The following is a 17,564-nucleotide window of genomic DNA, read 5'->3' on the forward strand; positions in this document are numbered from 1 at the left end:
GGGCTGGTTCTGATGGTTCTGTTGGTTCTGTTAGTTCTTTTGGTGGGACTAGGGCTGGTTCTGGTGGTTCTGATGGGGTTAGGAGTGGTTCTGGTGGGGTTAGGGCCGGTTCTGGTGGTGCTGGCGGTACCATAGGTGGGATTAGGGCTGGTTCTGATGGTTCTGTTGGTTCTGTTAGTTCTGTTGGTGGGGTTAGGGCTGGTTCTGGTGGTTCTGGTGGGGTTAGGGCTGGTTCTGATGGTACTGGTCCTGGGGGTAGGGGTGGTTCTGGTGGTTCTGTTGGTAACATAGATGGGGTTAGGGGCGGTTCTGATGGTTCTGGTGGGATTAGGGGTGGTTCTGTTGGGGGTGGAGGTGGTTCTGATGGTTCTGATGGGGTTAGGGCTGGTTCTGGTGGTTCTGGAGGGGTTAGAGGTGGTTCTGTTGGGGATGGGGGTGGTTCTGATGGTCCCATAGATAGGGGTAGGGCTGGTTCTGATGGTTCTGGTGGGGTTAGGGGAGGTTCTGGTGGTACCATAGATGGGGTTAGGGGCGGTTCTGGTGGTTCTGTTGGGGGTAGAGGTGGTTCTGGTGGTACCATAGGTGGGGTTAGGGCTGGTTCTGATGGTACTGGTGGTGCTGTTGGTACCATAGGTGGGGTTAGGGCTGGTTCTGATGGTACTGGTGGTGCTGTTGGTACCATAGGTGGGGTTAGGGCTGGTTCTGGTAGTTCTGGTGTTGTTAGTGGGGGTGGTTCTGTTGGGGGTAGGGCCGGTTCTGGTGGTTCTGTTAGTTCTGTTGGTGGGGTTAGGAGTGGTTCTGGTGGTTCTGGCGGTACCATAGGTGGGGTTAGTGGTGGTTCTGATGGTTCTGTTGCGGGTGGGGGTGGTTCTGGTGGTACCATAGGTGGGATTAGGGCTGGTTCTGATGGTTCTGGTGGGGTTGGTTCTGGCGGTTCTGGTGGTAGGGGTGGTTCTGGTGGTGCTGGTTCTGGTTCTGGTGGTTCTGGTGGTACCATAGATGGGGGTAGGGTCGGTTCTGGTGGTTCTGGTGGTTCTGGTTCTGTTGGTGCTGGTTCTGGTGGTTCTGGTGGTTCTGTTGGTGGTACTGGTGCTGGTTCTGGTGGTTCTGTTGATGCTGTTGCTGCTGGTTCTGGTGGTTCTGGTGCTGGTTCGGGCCGCCATTTTGGGTCATCAAATGAAGGTGGGTCTCCCCATTTTGGGGCCAAATCCCCCAATTTTGGGTCTGAATCCCCCCATTTTGGGGCCGAATCTTCCAATTTTGGGGCCAAATCCCCCCATTTTGGGTCAGAATCCCCCAATTTTGAGGCCAAATCCCCCAATTTTGGGTCCGAATCCCCCCATTTTGAGGTCGAATCCCCCAATTTTGGGTCCGAATCCCCCCATTTTGGGTCTGAATCCACCAATTTTGGGTCCGAATCCCCCAATTTTGGGTCCGAATCCCCCCATTTTGAGGCCGAATCCCCTGATTTTGGGGCCAAATCCCCCCATTTTGGGGTCCCCAATGTTAATTACCCTGACTACCCCGACACCGTTAATTACCCCGATGCCGTTAATTACCCCGACACCATTAATTACCCCGATGCCATTAATTACCCCGATGCCATTAATTACCCCGACGCCGACGAGTTTCCTTACGAGCTCCTCCAGCACCTCTATGTCCGCCCTCCAACCACCCAGCCCCATAAGTTGGGCTCCTCTCCCCCCCAGCCCCATAAGTTGGGGTCTTCTTCTCCCCCCCAGCCCCCCAAGTTGGGCTCCTACCCCACCCAGCCCCATAAGTTGGGCTCCTCTCCCACCCAGCCCCATAAGTTGGGCTCCTCTCCCACCCAGCCCCATAAGTTGGGCTCCTACCCCACCCAGCCCCATAAGTTGGGTTCCTACCCCACCCAGCCCCATAAGTTGGGCTCATCTCCCACCCAGCACCCCAAGTTGGGGTCCTCTCCCACCCAGCCCCCCAAGTTGGGCTCCTACCCCACCCAGCCCCATAAGTTGGGCTCCTACCCCACCCAGCCCCCCAAGTTGGGCTCTTACCCCACCCAGCCCCATAAGTTGGGCTCCTACCCCACCCAGCCCCATAAGTTGGGTTCCTACCCCACCCAACCCCCCAAGTTGGGTTCCTACCCCACCCAGCCCCATAAGTTGGGCTCCTCTCCCACCCAGCCCCATAAGTTGGGTTCCTACCCCACCCAGCCCCATAAGTTGGGCTCCTACCCCACCCAGCCCCATAAGTTGGGTTCCTACCCCACCCAGCCCCATAAGTTGGGCTCATCTCCCACCCAGCACCCCAAGTTGGGGTCCTCTCCCACCCAGCCCCCCAAGTTGGGCTCCTACCCCACCCAGCCCCATAAGTTGGGCTCCTACCCCACCCAGCCCCCCAAGTTGGGCTCTTACCCCACCCAGCCCCATAAGTTGGGCTCCTACCCCACCCAGCCCCATAAGTTGGGTTCCTACCCCACCCAACCCCCCAAGTTGGGTTCCTACCCCACCCAGCCCCATAAGTTGGGCTCCTCTCCCACCCAGCCCCATAAGTTGGACTCATCTCCCACCCAGCCCCATAAGTTGGGCTCCTCTCCCACCCAGCCCCCCAAGTTGGGGTCTTCTGTCACCCAGCCCCACAACATTGACCAACCCAATGATGGCCAACCCTACAATGGCCAACCCAACATTGACCAACCCAACGTTGGCCAACCCAACGTCTACCAACCCAATGATGACTATCCCAATGTCTACCAACCCAATGATGACTATCCCAATGTCTACCAACCCAATGATGGCCACCCCAACTTCTATGACCAACCCAATGGTGACTACCCCAATTTCTATGACCAACCCAACATTGACCAACCCAACATCTACCAACCCAACGATGGCCAACCCAACATCTACCGACCCATCTACCAACCGAACATTGACCAACCCACCATTGACCACCCCAACGTTGACCAACCCATCTACCAACCCAACATTGACCACCCCAATGTTGACCAACCCATCTACCAACCCAACATTGACCACCCCACCACTGACCAACCCATCTACCAACCCAACATCGACCAACCCAACATTGACCAACCCAACTTTGACCAACCCAACATTGACCACCCCAATGTTGACCAACCCAACGTCTACCAACCCAACATTGACCAACCCAACATTGACCAACCCATCTACCAACCCAACATTGACCAACCCAACATCTACCAACCCAACTTTGACCACCCCACCATTGACCACCTCAACGTCTACAACCAACCCAACTTTGACCACCCCACCCCCTTCCACCCCCCCAATGATGCCAACCCCTCCCCCAACCCCAGGCACCGCCACCCCCCCAACCACAGCCCCCCAGCCCCCCCCACCTCCCCCCCGCCCCCGTCCCCCGCCCCATATCTCCGCGAGGAACGAGCTTCGGGCCTGGTGACCTACGTCACAGTGCGCGACCCATGGCCGGCGCTGGTGATCCGCGACATCCGCGACCGCCTGGTTCTCACTTACCCCCACCAGCTTCACCCACTCAAATCCACTCGGTTCTACCTTGTGGTTCTGGCTGGTTCCGACGGCCCGGCTCAAGGTTTGCTGTTCTTTAGGCAGGATCAGGCCCACATCGACCTCTTTGTTTTCTTCTCCGTCTTCTTCTCTTGTTTCTTCCTCTTCTTGGCCCTGTGCGTGTTGCTATGGAAGGCCAAGCAGGGCTGGGACGCCAGGCGGCAGCAGCGCCGCCATCTCCAAGAGATGACCCAAATGGCGTCAAGGCCTTTCGCCACCGTCACCGTTGCCTTCGAGAGGGGGGTGGGGGGGTGGGGGGGGGGCCTTGGGGGGAGCTTTGGGGGTGGGGGTGGGACTGGGGGGGTTATTGGGGGTGGTGGGGCTGGGGGGGTCGGAGCTGGTGGGGCTGGGACTGGTGGGATTGGAGGGATCTTTAGTGGTGGGAATGGGACTATAGGGGTTGGAGGTGGTGGGGCTGGGACTGGTGGGGTTATTGGGGGTGGTGGGGCTGGGGGGGTTGGAGCTGGTGGGGTCTATGGTGGGGCTGGGGCTATTGGGGCTATTGGGGTCGGAGGTGGAGGGGCTGGTGGGGTTGGAGGGATCTTTAGTGGTGGGGTTGGGACTGGTGGGGTTGGAGCTGGTAGGACTGGGGGGAATGGGACTGGGGGGGTCTTTGGTGGTGGGACTATTGGGGTTGGAGGTGGTGGGACTGGTGGGGTTGGTGGGATCTTTGATGCTGGGGCTGGGACTGGTGGGGTTGATGGGGTCCTTGGGAGCTTTGGTGGTGGAAATGGGACTAATGGGACTGTTGGGACTGGTGGTGGTTGGGTTGGTGGCACTGGTGGTGATGGTGATGGGGCTGATATTGGGGGTGAGACTGGTGATACTGGGACTGATAGTGGGACTGGGGTTGGTGGAGCTATTGGGGTTGGAGCTGTCCGTGGTGCTGAATCGGTTGCTGGCGGAGCTGTCCGCGGTGCTGAATCGGTTACGGACGGAACTGTCCGTGGTGCTGAATCTGTCATTGATGGAGCTGTCCGTGGTGCTGAACCCCGAGTTCGTGGCGCCGAACCTGTTGTTGCGGGAGCTGTCCGTGGTCCTGAAACTGGCGGCTGCTGCGCTGTCCGCGGTGCTGAAACGATTTGTAGTGTAGGAGCTGTCCACGGTACTGAAACAGTATGTAGGGTTGGAGCTGACCGTGGTGCTGAAGTTGATGGTTGTGTCGGAGCTGTCCGTGGTGCTGAAGTTGTTGCCGTGGGCGCTGTACGTGGTCCTGAAGTTGTCGGTGTCGGAGCTGTCCGTGGTCCCGAAGCTATCGGTGTAGGAACTGTCCGTGGTGCTGAAGCTTTCACTGTAGGAGCTGTCCGTGGTCCTGAAGCTGTCAGTGTAGGAGCTGTCCGTGGTGCTGGAGCAGTAGGACCCGTTGTAGGTCAATGGCCCCCCAGGGGTCGCACCGGGGGCCCTATGGGGGTGGGGCGGTACATGGGGACCCTCGGGGGGGTCCCACATCGGCGTGGGGTGGGGGTGGGGGTCGGGGTGGGGGCGGTGACGTTGGAACCCACCGAGGACGGGGTGGCTGCGGTGCTGACGGTGCTGGTGCAGCTGCCGGGGGGGGGGGGGGGCGGCCCATAGGGCGGCATTGGGGTCAGCGTTGGTCACTGTGAGGAGGGGGGGGGGGGTGGGGGGCTTTGGGGGCGGAGGGGGAGGGGGGGGAGGGGGCAAAACGTTGCGTTGATGGGAATAAAGTGATAAAGAGAATGGAGTGATGTGATTGGAGGGATATGGGGCGACATGGGACCCATAGAGACCCATAGGAACCCATAGAGACCCATAGACCCCATGGAGACCCATAGGGACCCCATAGAGACCCACAGAGAGACCCATATACAAATATAGGGACCCTATAGAGAGACCCTATAGAGAGACCCCATAGAGATCCCATAGGAGGTGGTGTAGGGCAATGGAGAGACCCCATAGAAACCCATAGAAACCCATAGAGAGACCCATATTGACCCATAGACAAATATAGGGACCCTATAGAGAGACCCATTGAGAGACCCCACAGGGAGACCAAAGACCAACAGAGAGACCCCATAAGGAGATCCCATAGAGACCCCATAGAGACCCATAGAGACCCATAGACCCCATGGAGACCCATAGGGACCCCATAGAGACCCATAGAGAGACCCATAGAGAGACCCATATTGACCCATAGAGACCCCATAGACAGTCCCCATAGACAGACCCCATAGAGACACCATAGAGAGACCCACAGAGACACCATAGACCAGTAGACCCAATAGAGACCCATAGACACCACAGAGACCCATAGAGACCCATAGGGAGACCCATAGAGAGACCCATAGAGACCCCATAGACAGACCCCATAGAGAAACCCATAGAGTCCCATAGAGACCCCATTGAGAGACCCCATAGGGAGATCCAATAGAGAGACCCCATAAGGAGATCCCATAGAGACCCCATAGAAACCCATAGAGACCCATAGACCCTATGGAGACCCATAGGGACCCATAGAGACCCATAGACCCCATAGAGACCCATAAGGAGACCCATAGAGACCCATAGACCCTATGGAGACCAATAGAGACCCATAGGGAGACCCATAGGCCCATTGAGAGACCCCATAGGAAGACCAAAGACCAATAGAGGGACCCCATAGAGGACCTATAGGGGGACCCCAAAGAGTCCCATAGAGAGACCCCATAGAGAAACCCATAGAGACCCCATAGACAGACCCCATAGAGAAACCCATAGAGTCCCATAGAGAGACCCCATAGGGAGACCAAAGACCAATAGGGGGACCCCATAAGGAGATCCCATAGAGACCCCATAGAAACATATAGAGACCCATAGACCCCATGGAGACCCATAGGGACCCCATAGAGACCCATAGAGAGACCCATAGACAAATACAGGGACCCTATAGAGAGACCCTATAGAGAGACCCCATAGAGATCCCATAGGAGGTGGTGTAGGGCAATGGAGAGACCCCATAGAAACCCATAGAGAGACCCATATTGACCCATAGAGTCCCATAGAGAGACCCATAGAGACCCCATAGACAGACCCCATAGAGAGGCCCATAGAGAAACCCATAGAGACACCATAGACCAGTAGACCCAATAGAGACCCATAGACACCACAGAGACCCATAGAGACCCCATAGAAACCCATAGAGACCCATAGACCACATGGAGACCCATAGGGACCCCATAGAGACCCATAGGGAGACCCACAGACCCATTGAGAGACCCCATAGGGAGACCAAAGACCAATAGAGAGACCCCATAAGGAGATCCCATAGAGACCCCATAGAAACCCATAGAGACCCATAGACCCCATGGAGACCCATAGGGACCCCATAGAGACCCATAGACCCCATAGAGACCCATAGGGACCCCATAGAGACCCATAGAGAGACCCATAGACAAATATAGGGACCCTATAGAGAGACCCCATAGAAACCCATAGAGAGACCCATATTGACCCATAGAGTCCCATAGAGAGACCCATAGAGACCCCATAGACAGACCCCATAGAGAGACCCATAGAGAGACCCACAGAGACACCATAGACCAGTAAACCCAATAGAGACCCATAGACACCACAGAGACCCATAGAGACCCCATAGACAGACCCCATAGAGACCCATAGACCCCATGGAGACCCATAGAGACCCATAGGGACCCATAGGGACATATAGAGACCCCATAGACCCCATAGAGACCCATAGGGAGACCCATAGACCCATTGAGAGACCCCATAGGGAGACCAAAGACCAATAGAGAGACCCCATAGAGGACCTATAGGGGAACCCCATAGAGAGAGCCCATCAAGTGACTCATAGGCCCATAGAGACCCATAGAAACACATAGGGACCCCATAGAGTCCCATAGAGAGACCCCATAGAGAGACCCATAGAGACCCCATAGACAGACCCCATAGACAGACCCCATAGAGACCCCATAGACAGACCCCATAGAGACCCCATAGACAGACCCCATAGACAGACCCCATAGAGAGACCCATAGAGAGACCCACAGAGACACCATAGACCAGTAAACCCAATAGAGACCCATAGACACCACAGAGACCCATAGAGACCCATAGGGAGACCCATAGAGAGACCCATAGAGACCCCATAAACAGACCCCATAGAGAAACCCATAGAGTCCCATAGAAAGACCCATAGACCCCATGGAGACCCATAGGGACCCCATAGAGACCCATAGGGAGACCCATAGACCCATATAGAGACCCCATAGGGAGATCCCATAGAGACCCCATAGAAACCCATAGAGATCCATAGACCCCATGGAGACCCATAGGGACCCCATAGAGACCCATAGAGAGACCCATAGACAAATACAGGGACCCTATAGGGAGACCCTATAGAGAGACCCCATAGAGAGACCCCATAGAGCCCCATAGAGATCCCATAGAGACCCATAGAGCTCCACTGAGACCCCGTGGAGCCCCACAGAGCCCCAGAGAGCCTCATAGACACCCCATATAAACCCCATAGAGCCCCATAGACACCCCATAGAGACCCATAGAGACCCACTGTTGCCCCATAAGGACCCATAGAGCCCCATATAGCCCCATAGACCCCCATAGAGCCCCATAGAGACCCATAGAGACCCATTGTTGCCCCATAAAGACCCATAGAGCTCCAAATAGTCCCATAGCTGCCCCATAGAGACCCATTGTTGCCCCATAAAGACCCATAGAGCCCCATATAGCCCCATATAGCCCCATAGACCCCCATATAGCCCCATAGCTACCCCATAGAGACCCCATAGAGACCCATTGTTGCCCCATAAGGACCCATAGACCCCCATAGAGCCCCATATAGCCCCATAGATGCCCCATAGAGACCCCATAGAGTCCCATATCTGCTCCATAGAGCCCCATTGTTGCCCCATAAAGACCCATAGAGCCCCATAGAGACCCCATAGAGTCCCATATCTGCCCCATAGAGCCCCATATAGCCCCCATAGCTGCCCCATAGAGACCCCATAGGGTCCCATATCTGCTCCATAGAGCCCCATTGTTGCCCCATAAAGACCCATAGAGCCCCATAGAGCCCCATAGAGACCCATAGAGACCCATAGAGACTCATTGTAGCCCCATAAAGACCCATAGGGAGACCCATTGTTGCCCCATAAGGACCCATAGACCCCTATAGACCCCCATAGAGCCTCATATAGCCCCATAGATGCCCCATAGATGCCCCATAGAGACCCCATAGAGTCCCATATCTGCTCCATAGAGCCCCATTGTTGCCCCATAAAGACCCATAGAGCCCCATAGACCCCCATAGACCCATAGAAACCCATTGTAGCCCCATAAAGACCCATAGAGAGACCCATTGTTGCCCCATAAGGACCCATAGAGCCCCATAGACCCCCATAGAGCCCCATAAAGCCCCATAGAGCCCCATATAGCCCCCATAGCTGCCCCATAGAGACCCCATAGGGTCCCATATCTGCCCCATAGAGCCCCATAGACCCCCATAGAGCCCCATAGAGACCCATTGTTGCCCCATAAGGACCCATAGACCCCCATAGACCCCCATAGAGCCCCATAGAGCCCTATAGCTGCCCCATAGAGACCCCATAGAGTTCCATTGTTGCCCCATAGAGCCCCATAGAGCCCCATTGTTGTCCCATAGAGCCCCATAGAACCCCATAGAGCCCCATAGAGCCCCATAGATCCCAAAGAGCCTCATAGACACCCCATAGAGCCCCATAGAGACCCATTGTTGACCCATAAAGACCCATATAGCCCCATAGCTGCCCCATAGAGCCCCATATAGCCCCATAGACCCCCATAGAGCCCCATATCTGCCCCATAGAGACCCCATAGAGTCTCATATCTGCCCCATAGAGACCCCATAGACCCCCAAAGAGCCCCATATAGCCCCATAGCTGCCCCATAGAGACCCCATAGACCCCCATAGACCCCCATATAGCCCCATAGCTGCCCCATAGAGACCCCATAGACCCCCATAGAGCCCCATAAAGCCCCATAGAGCCCCATAGCTGCCCCATAGAGACCCCATAGACACCTATAGAGCCCCATATAGCCCCATAGCTGCCCCATATAGACCCCATAGAGCCCCATAGAGCCCCATAACTGCCCCATAGAGACCCCATAGACCCCCATAGACCCCCATATAGCCCCATAGCTGCCCCATAGAGACCCCATAGACCCCCATAGAGCCCCATAGAGCCCCATAGCTGCCCCATAGAGACCCCATAGAGTCCCATATCTGCCCCATAAAGACCCATAGAGCCCCATAGCTGCCCCATAGAGACCCCATAGAGTCCCATATCTGCCCCATAAAGACCCATAGAGCCCCATAGCTTCCCCATAGAGCCCCATATAGCCCCATAGACCCCCATAGAGCCCCATATAGCCCCATAGCTGCCCCATATAGACCCCGTAGACCCCCATAGAGCCCCATATAGCCCCATAGCTGCCCCATAGACCCCCATAGAGCCCTATAGAGACCCATAGAGACCCCATAGAGTTCCATTGTTGCCCCATAGAGCCCCATAGAGCCCCATTGTTGCCCCATAGAGCCCCAGAGACCCCCATAGAGACCCATAGAGACCCATAGAGAGCCATTGTTGCCCCATAAAGACCCATAGAGCCCCATATAGCCCCATAGAGCCCCATAAAGCCCCATAGCTGCCCCATAGAGCCCCATATAGCCCCATAGCTGCCCCATATAGACCCCATAGAGCCCCATAGAGCCCCATATAGCCCCATAGCTGCCCCATATAGACCCCATAGAGCCCCATAGAGCCCCATATAGCCCCATAGCTGCCCCATAGAGACCCCATAGATCCCCATAGATCCCCATATAGCCCCATAGCTGCCCCATAGAGACCCCATAGAGCCCCATAGAGCCCCATAGAGCCCCATAAAGCCCCATAGAGCCCCATATCTGCCCCATAGAGCCCCATATAGCCCCATAGCTGCCCCATAGAGACCCCATAGACCCCCATAGACCCCCATATAGCCCCATAGCTGCCCCATAGAGACCCCATAGACCCCCATAGACCCCCATATAGCCCCATATCTGCCCCATAGAGACCCCATAGACCCCCATAGAGACCCATATAGCCCCATAGCTGCCCCATAGAGACCCCATAGAGTCCCATATCTGCCCCATAAAGCCCCATAGAGCCCCATAGCTGCCCCATAGAGCCCCATATAGCCCCATAGCTGCCCCATATAGACCCCATAGAGCCCCATAGAGCCCCATATAGCCCCATAGCTGCCCCATATAGACCCCATAGACCCCCATAGACCCCCATATAGCCCCATAGCTGCCCCATAGCTGCCCCATAGAGCTCCATAGAGACCCATAGAGCCCCATATCTGCCCCATAGAGACCCCATAGAGTCCCATATCTGCACCATAAAGACCCATAGAGCCCCATAGCTGCCCCATAGAGCCCCATATAGCCCCATAGACCCCCATAGAGCCCCATAAAGCCCCATAAAGCCCCATAGAGCCCCATATAGCCCCATAGCTGCCCCATAGAGACCCCATAGACCCCCATAGACCCCCATATAGCGCCATAGCTGTCCCATAGAGACCCCATAGACCCCCATAGACCCCCATAGAGCCCCATAGCTGCCCCATAGAGACCCCATAGACCCCCATAGAGCCCCATATAGCCCCATAGCTGCCCCATAGAGACCCCATAGACCCCCATAGACCCCCATATAGCTCCATAGCTGTCCCATATAGACCCCATAGAGTCCCATATCTGCCCCATAAAGACCCATAGAGCCCCATAGCTGCCCCATAGAGACCCCATAGAGTCCCATATCTGCCCCATAAAGACCCATAGAGCCCCATAGCTGCCCCATAGAGACCCCATAGAGTCCCATATCTGCCCCATAAAGACCCATAGAGCCCCATAGCTGCCCCATAGAGCCCCATATAGCCCCATAGACCCCCATAGAGCCCCATAGCTGCCCCATAGAGACCCATAGAGACCCATTGTTGCCCCATAAAGACCCATAGAGCCCCATAGAGCCCCATAGAGACCCCATAGAGCCCCATATAGCCCCATAGCTGCCCCATATAGACCCCATAGAGCCCCATAGAGCCCCATAAAGCCCCATAGAGCCCCATAGCTGCCCCATAGAGACCCCATAGACACCTATAGAGCCCCATATAGCCCCATAGCTGCCCCATAGAGCCCCATAGAGACCCATTGTTGCCCCATAAAGACCCATAGAGCCCCATAGAGCCCTATAGACCCCCATAGAGCCCCATATAGCCCCATAGCTGCCCCATATAGACCCCATAGAGCCCCATAGAGCCCCATAGCTGCCCCATAGAGCCCCATATAGCCCCATAGCTGCCCCATATAGACCCCATAGAGCCCCATAGAGCCCCATAGCTGCCCCATAGAGACCCCATAGACCCCCATAGACCCCCATAGAGCCCCATAGCTGCCCCATAGAGACCCCATAGACCCCCATAGAGCCCCATAGAGCCCCATAGCTGCCCCATAGAGACCCCATAGACCCCCATAGAGACCCATAGAGCCCCATAGAGAAACTCTATTGACTCTATTTTATTGCTATAACCGGAAGGGGCGGGGTTAATGCTCAGATGTGGGCGGGGCCACGAAGCCACGCCCCTCCCGGGGGCGGAGCTTATTGGCTTTAGGCTTTTCCTTCTCCTCTTCCCATTGGTCAACCCGGGGCGTTCCCCTTTGTTCTGCGTTCTGATTGGACGCCGCTTTGCCTCGGAGGATGTCAATCACCTGGGAGGGTTACAATCCTTCCCATCACTAAAATCGCTGCTTTTCACCCCAAAACAACGTTGCAACCAAAAGGCCCCATTGCAGCCCCATAACACCACGTTGCACCCCAAAACCCCACGTGATCCAACCCCCCCCACCGTCCCTCCCCTCCCCCAAAGCCACAACCCCAAAGAACCCAAAACTTTTGCATTTCACCCCAAAATCCTCCCAGACAAAAAGCCCCGTTGCAAGCCCAAAATGCACCTTTTTCACCCCAAACCTATTGCACTTTAATGCTCCCCATCCCCTCCAAACCCCACCGCAGTCACGTTTGCCCACCCCCTCAAACTTTTGCAATTGACCCCAAAATCCTCCCTGACAAAAAGCCCCATTGCAAGCCCAAAATGCACCTTTTTCATCCCAAACCTTTTGCACTTGAATGCTCCTCACCCCCTCCAACCACCATCCCCAACACGTCCCTCCAGCACCCCAAATTTTTGCATTTCACCCCAAAATCCTCCCTGACAAAAAGCCCCATTGCATGCCCAAAATGCACCTTTTTCACCCCAAACCTATTGCACTTTAATGCTCCCCATCCCCTCCAAACCCCACCGCAGTCATGTTTGCCCACCCCCTCAAACTTTTGCAATTGACCCCAAAATCCTCCCCCACAAAAATCCCCATTGCAAGCCCAAATTTGACCTTTTTCATCCCAAACCTTTTGCACTTTAATGCTCCTTACCCCCTCCAACGACCACCCCCAACACGTCCCTCCAGCACTCAAAACTTTTGCATTTCACCCCAAAATCCTCCCAGACAAAAAGCCCCATTGCATGCCCAAAACTGACCTTTTTCATCCCAAACCTTTTGCACTTTAATGCTCCTCACCCTCCCCAACTCCCACCCTCAACATGTCCCTACAGCACCCAAAACTTTTGCATTTCACCCCAAAATCCTCCCTGACAAAAAGCCCCATTGCAAGCCCAAAATGCACCTTTTTCACCCAAAACCTTTTGCACTTTAATGCTCCTCACCCCCTCCAACCACCACCCCCAACACGTCCCTCCAGCACTCAAAACTTTTGCATTTCACCCCAAAATCCTCCTAGACAAAAAGCCCCATTGCATGCCCAAAATGCACCTTTTTCACCCAAAACCTTTTGCACTTTAATGCTCCTCACCCCCTCCAATGACCACCCGAGTCACATTCACCCACCCCCCCAAACTTTTGCATTTCACCCCAAAATCCTCCCTGACAAAAAGCCCCATTGCATGCCCAAAATGCACCTTTTTCATCCCAAACCTTTTGCACTTGAATGCTCCTCACCCCCTCCAACCACCACCCCCAACACGTCCCTCCAGCACCCCAAACTTTTGCATTTCACCCCAAAATCCTCCCAGACAAAAAACCCCGTTGCAAACCCAAAATTGGCCTTTTTCATCCCAAACCTTTTGCACTTTAATGCTCCCCACCCCCTCCAAACCCCACCGCAGTCACGTTTGCCCACCCCCTCAAACTTTTGCAATTGACCCCAAAATCCTCCCCCACAAAAAACCCCATTGCAAGCCTAAAATGCACCTTTTTCATCCCAAACCTTTTGCACTTGAATGCTCCTCACCCCCTCCAACCACCACCCCCAACATGTCCCTCCAGCACCCCAAACTTTTGCATTTCACCCCAAAATCCTCCCCAACAAAAATCCCCATTGCATGCCCAAAATGCACCTTTTTCACCCAAACCCTTTTGCACTTTAAAGCTTCTCACCCCCTCCAACCACCACCCCCAACACGTCCCTCCAGCACCCCAAACTTTTGCATTTCACCCCAAAATCCTCCCTGACAAAAAGCCCCATTGCAAGCCCAAAATTGACCTTTTTCATCCCAAACCTTTTGCACTTTAATGCTCCTCACCCCCTCCAACCACCACCCCCAACATGTCCCTCCAGCACCCCAAACTTTTGCATTTCACCCCAAAATCCTCCCTGACAAAAAGCTCCATTGCAAGCCCAAAATGCACCTTTTTCACCCCAAACCTATTGCACTTTAATGCTCCCTACCCCCTCCAAACCCCACCGCAGTCGTGTTTGCCCACCCCCTCAAACTTTTGCATTTGACCCCAAAATCCTCCCCCACAAAAATCCCCATTGCAAGCCTAAAATGCACCTTTTTCATCCCAAACCTTTTGCACTTGAATGCTCCTCACCCCCTCCAACCACCACCCCCAACACGTCCCTCCAGCACCCCAAACTTTTGCATTTCACCCCAAAATCCTCCCTGACAAAAAGCCCCATTGCAAGCCCAAAATGCACCTTTTTCACCCCAAACCTCTTGCACTTTAATGCTCCCCATCCCCCCCAAACCCCACCGCAGTCACGTTTGCCCACCCCCTCAAACTTTTGCAATTGACCCCAAAATCCTCCCCAACAAAAATCCCCATTGCATGCCCAAAATGCACCTTTTTCACCCAAAACCTTTTGCACTTTAATGCTCCTCACCCCCTCCAACCACCACCCACAACACGTCCCTCCAGCACCCCAAACTTTTGCATTTCACCCCAAAATCCTCCCCCACAAAAAGCCCCATTGCAAGCCCAAAATTGGCCTTTTTCACCCCAAACCTCTTGCACTTTAATGCTCCCCACCCCCTCCAAACCCCACCGCAGTCACGTTTGCCCACCCCCTCAAACTTTTGCATTTGACCCCAAAATCCTCCCTGACAAAAAGCCCCATTGCAAGCCCAAAATGCACCTTTTTCACACAAAACCTTTTGCACTTTAATGCTCCTTACCCCCTCCAACGACCACCCCCAACATGTCCCTCCAGCACTCAAAACTTTTGCATTTCACCCCAAAATCCTCCCTGACAAAAAGCCCAATTGCAAGCCTAAAATGCACCTTTTTCACCCAAAACCTTTTGCACTTTAATGCTCCTTACCCCCTCCAACCACCACCCCCAACACGTCCCTCCAGCACCCCAAACTTTTGCAATTGACCCCAAAATCCTCCCTGACAAAAAGCCCCATTGCAAGCCCAAAATGCACCTTTTTCACCCCAAAACTCTTGCACTTTAATGCTCCCCACCCCCTCCAAACTCCACCGCAGTCATGTTTGCCCACCCCCTCAAACTTTTGCATTTGACCCCAAAATCCTCCCTGACAAAAAGCCCCATTGCAAGCCCAAAATGCACCTTTTTCACACAAAACCTTTTGCACTTTAATGCTCCTTACCCCCTCCAACGACCACCCCCAACATGTCCCTCCAGCACTCAAAACTTTTGCATTTCACCCCAAAATCCTCCCTGACAAAAAGCCCAATTGCAAGCCTAAAATGCACCTTTTTCACCCAAAACCTTTTGCACTTTAATGCTCCTTACCCCCTCCAACCACCACCCCCAACACGTCCCTCCAGCACCCCAAACTTTTGCAATTGACCCCAAAATCCTCCCTGACAAAAAGCCCCATTGCAAGCCCAAAATGCACCTTTTTCACCCCAAAACTCTTGCACTTTAATGCTCCCCACCCCCTCCAAACTCCACCGCAGTCATGTTTGCCCACCCCCTCAAACTTTTGCAATTGACCCCAAAATCCTCCCTGACAAAAAGCCCCATTGCAAGCCTAAAATGCACCTTTTTCACCCAAAACCTTTTGCACTTTAATGCTCCTCACCCCCTCCAACCACCACCCCCAACACGTCCCTCCAGCACCCCAAACTTTTGCATTTCACCCCAAAATCCTCCCTGACAAAAAGCCCCATTGCAAGCCCAAAATTGGCCTTTTTCACCCCAAACCTCTTGTACTTTAATGCTCCCCATCTCCCCCAAACCCCACCGCAGTCACGTTTGACCACCCCCTCAAACTTTTGCATTTGACCCCAAAATCCTCCCCCACAAAAATCCCCATTGCAAGCCCAAAATTGACCTTTTTCATCCCAAACCTTTTGCACTTTAATGCTCCTCACCCCCTCCAACCACCACCCCCAACATGTCCCTCCAGCACCCCAAACTTTTGCATTTCACCCCAAAATCCTCCCCCACAAAAAGCCCCATTGCAAGCCCAAAATTGACCTTTTTCATCCCAAACCTTTTGCACTTTAATGCTCCCCACCTCCACCAACCATCACCCAAGTCACATTCACCCACCCCCCCAAACTTTTGCATTTCACCCCAAAATCCTCCCCCACAAAAAGCCCCATTGCATGCCCAAAATGCACCTTTTTCACCCAAAACCTTTTGCACTTTAATGCTCCTCACCCCCTCCAACCACCATCCCCAACACGTCCCTCCAGCACCCCAAACTTTTGCATTTCACCCCAAAATCCTCCCAGACAAAAAGCCCCGTTGCAAGCCCAAAATTGGCCTTTTTCATCCCAAACCTTTTGCACTTGAATGCTCCCCACCCCCTCCAAACCCCACCGCAGCCATGTTTGCCCACCCCCTCAAACTTTTGCAATTGACCCCAAAATCCTCCCTGACAAAAAGCCCCATTGCAAGCCTAAAATGCAACTTTTTCACCCAAAACCTTTTGCACTTTAATGCTCCTCACCCCCTCCAACCACCACCCCCAACACGTCCCTCCAGCACCCCAAACTTTTGCATTTTACCCCAAAATCCTCCCCCACAAAAAGCCCCATTGCATGCCCAAAATTGACCTTTTTCATCCCAAACCTTTTGCACTTTAATGCTCCCCACCCCTTCCAACGACCACCCAAGTCACATTCACCCACCCCCCCAAACTTTTGCATTTCACCCTAAAATCCTCCCCCACAAAAAGCCCCATTGCATGCCCAAAATGCACCTTTTTCACCCAAAACCTTTTGCACTTTAATGCTCCTCACGCCCTCCAACCATCACCCCCAACATGTCCCTCCAGCACCCAAAACTTTTGCATTTCACCCCAAAATCCCCCCCCGCATTTCCCCCCATTGCATCCCCCTCGAACCCTGTAGCACCCCCGCTCCTTTTGCATCCCCTCCCCCTCCCCTTCCCCTTCTTTCTGCTACACCCCCACCCCCTCAGACCCCAAAACTTTTGCAATATACCCCAAAATCCCCACACACAAAAAGCCCCGTTGCATCCCCCTCGAACCCCGCAGCACCCCCGCTCCTTTTGCATCCCCTCCCCCTCCCCATCCCCTTCCTTCCCCCACCCCATCCCTGCCCCAGCCCCCTTAACTTTTGCATTTCACCCCAAAATCCCCCCCCCACATTTCCCCCCATTGCATCCCCATCGAACCCCGTAGCACCCCCAACCCTTTTGCACTTTAATGCTCCCCACCCCCCCCAAA

The 17,564-nt window shown here is 54.4% G+C and overlaps 1 protein-coding gene across 1 annotated transcript in view; it reads right to left on the reverse strand.

Annotated features, from left to right (window-relative positions):
• Positions 1–12,098: 12,098 nt before the first annotated feature.
• LOC146751944 (B-cell lymphoma 3 protein-like) overlaps positions 12,099–17,564 on the reverse strand; it is a 37,873-nt gene continuing 32,407 nt past the window's right edge. Inside the window, exon 7 of the mRNA XM_085533375.1 lies at positions 12,099–12,306. Coding sequence (XP_085389501.1) covers positions 12,142–12,306 — 165 coding nt within the window. The 3' untranslated portion in view covers positions 12,099–12,141. The remainder of the gene's footprint in view (positions 12,307–17,564) is intronic.

The sequence above is a fragment of the Coturnix japonica genome, unplaced genomic scaffold (assembly GCF_054131305.1).
Source record: "Coturnix japonica strain WE unplaced genomic scaffold, WE-NBRP24 Scf060, whole genome shotgun sequence".
Taxonomy (NCBI): domain Eukaryota; kingdom Metazoa; phylum Chordata; class Aves; order Galliformes; family Phasianidae; genus Coturnix; species Coturnix japonica.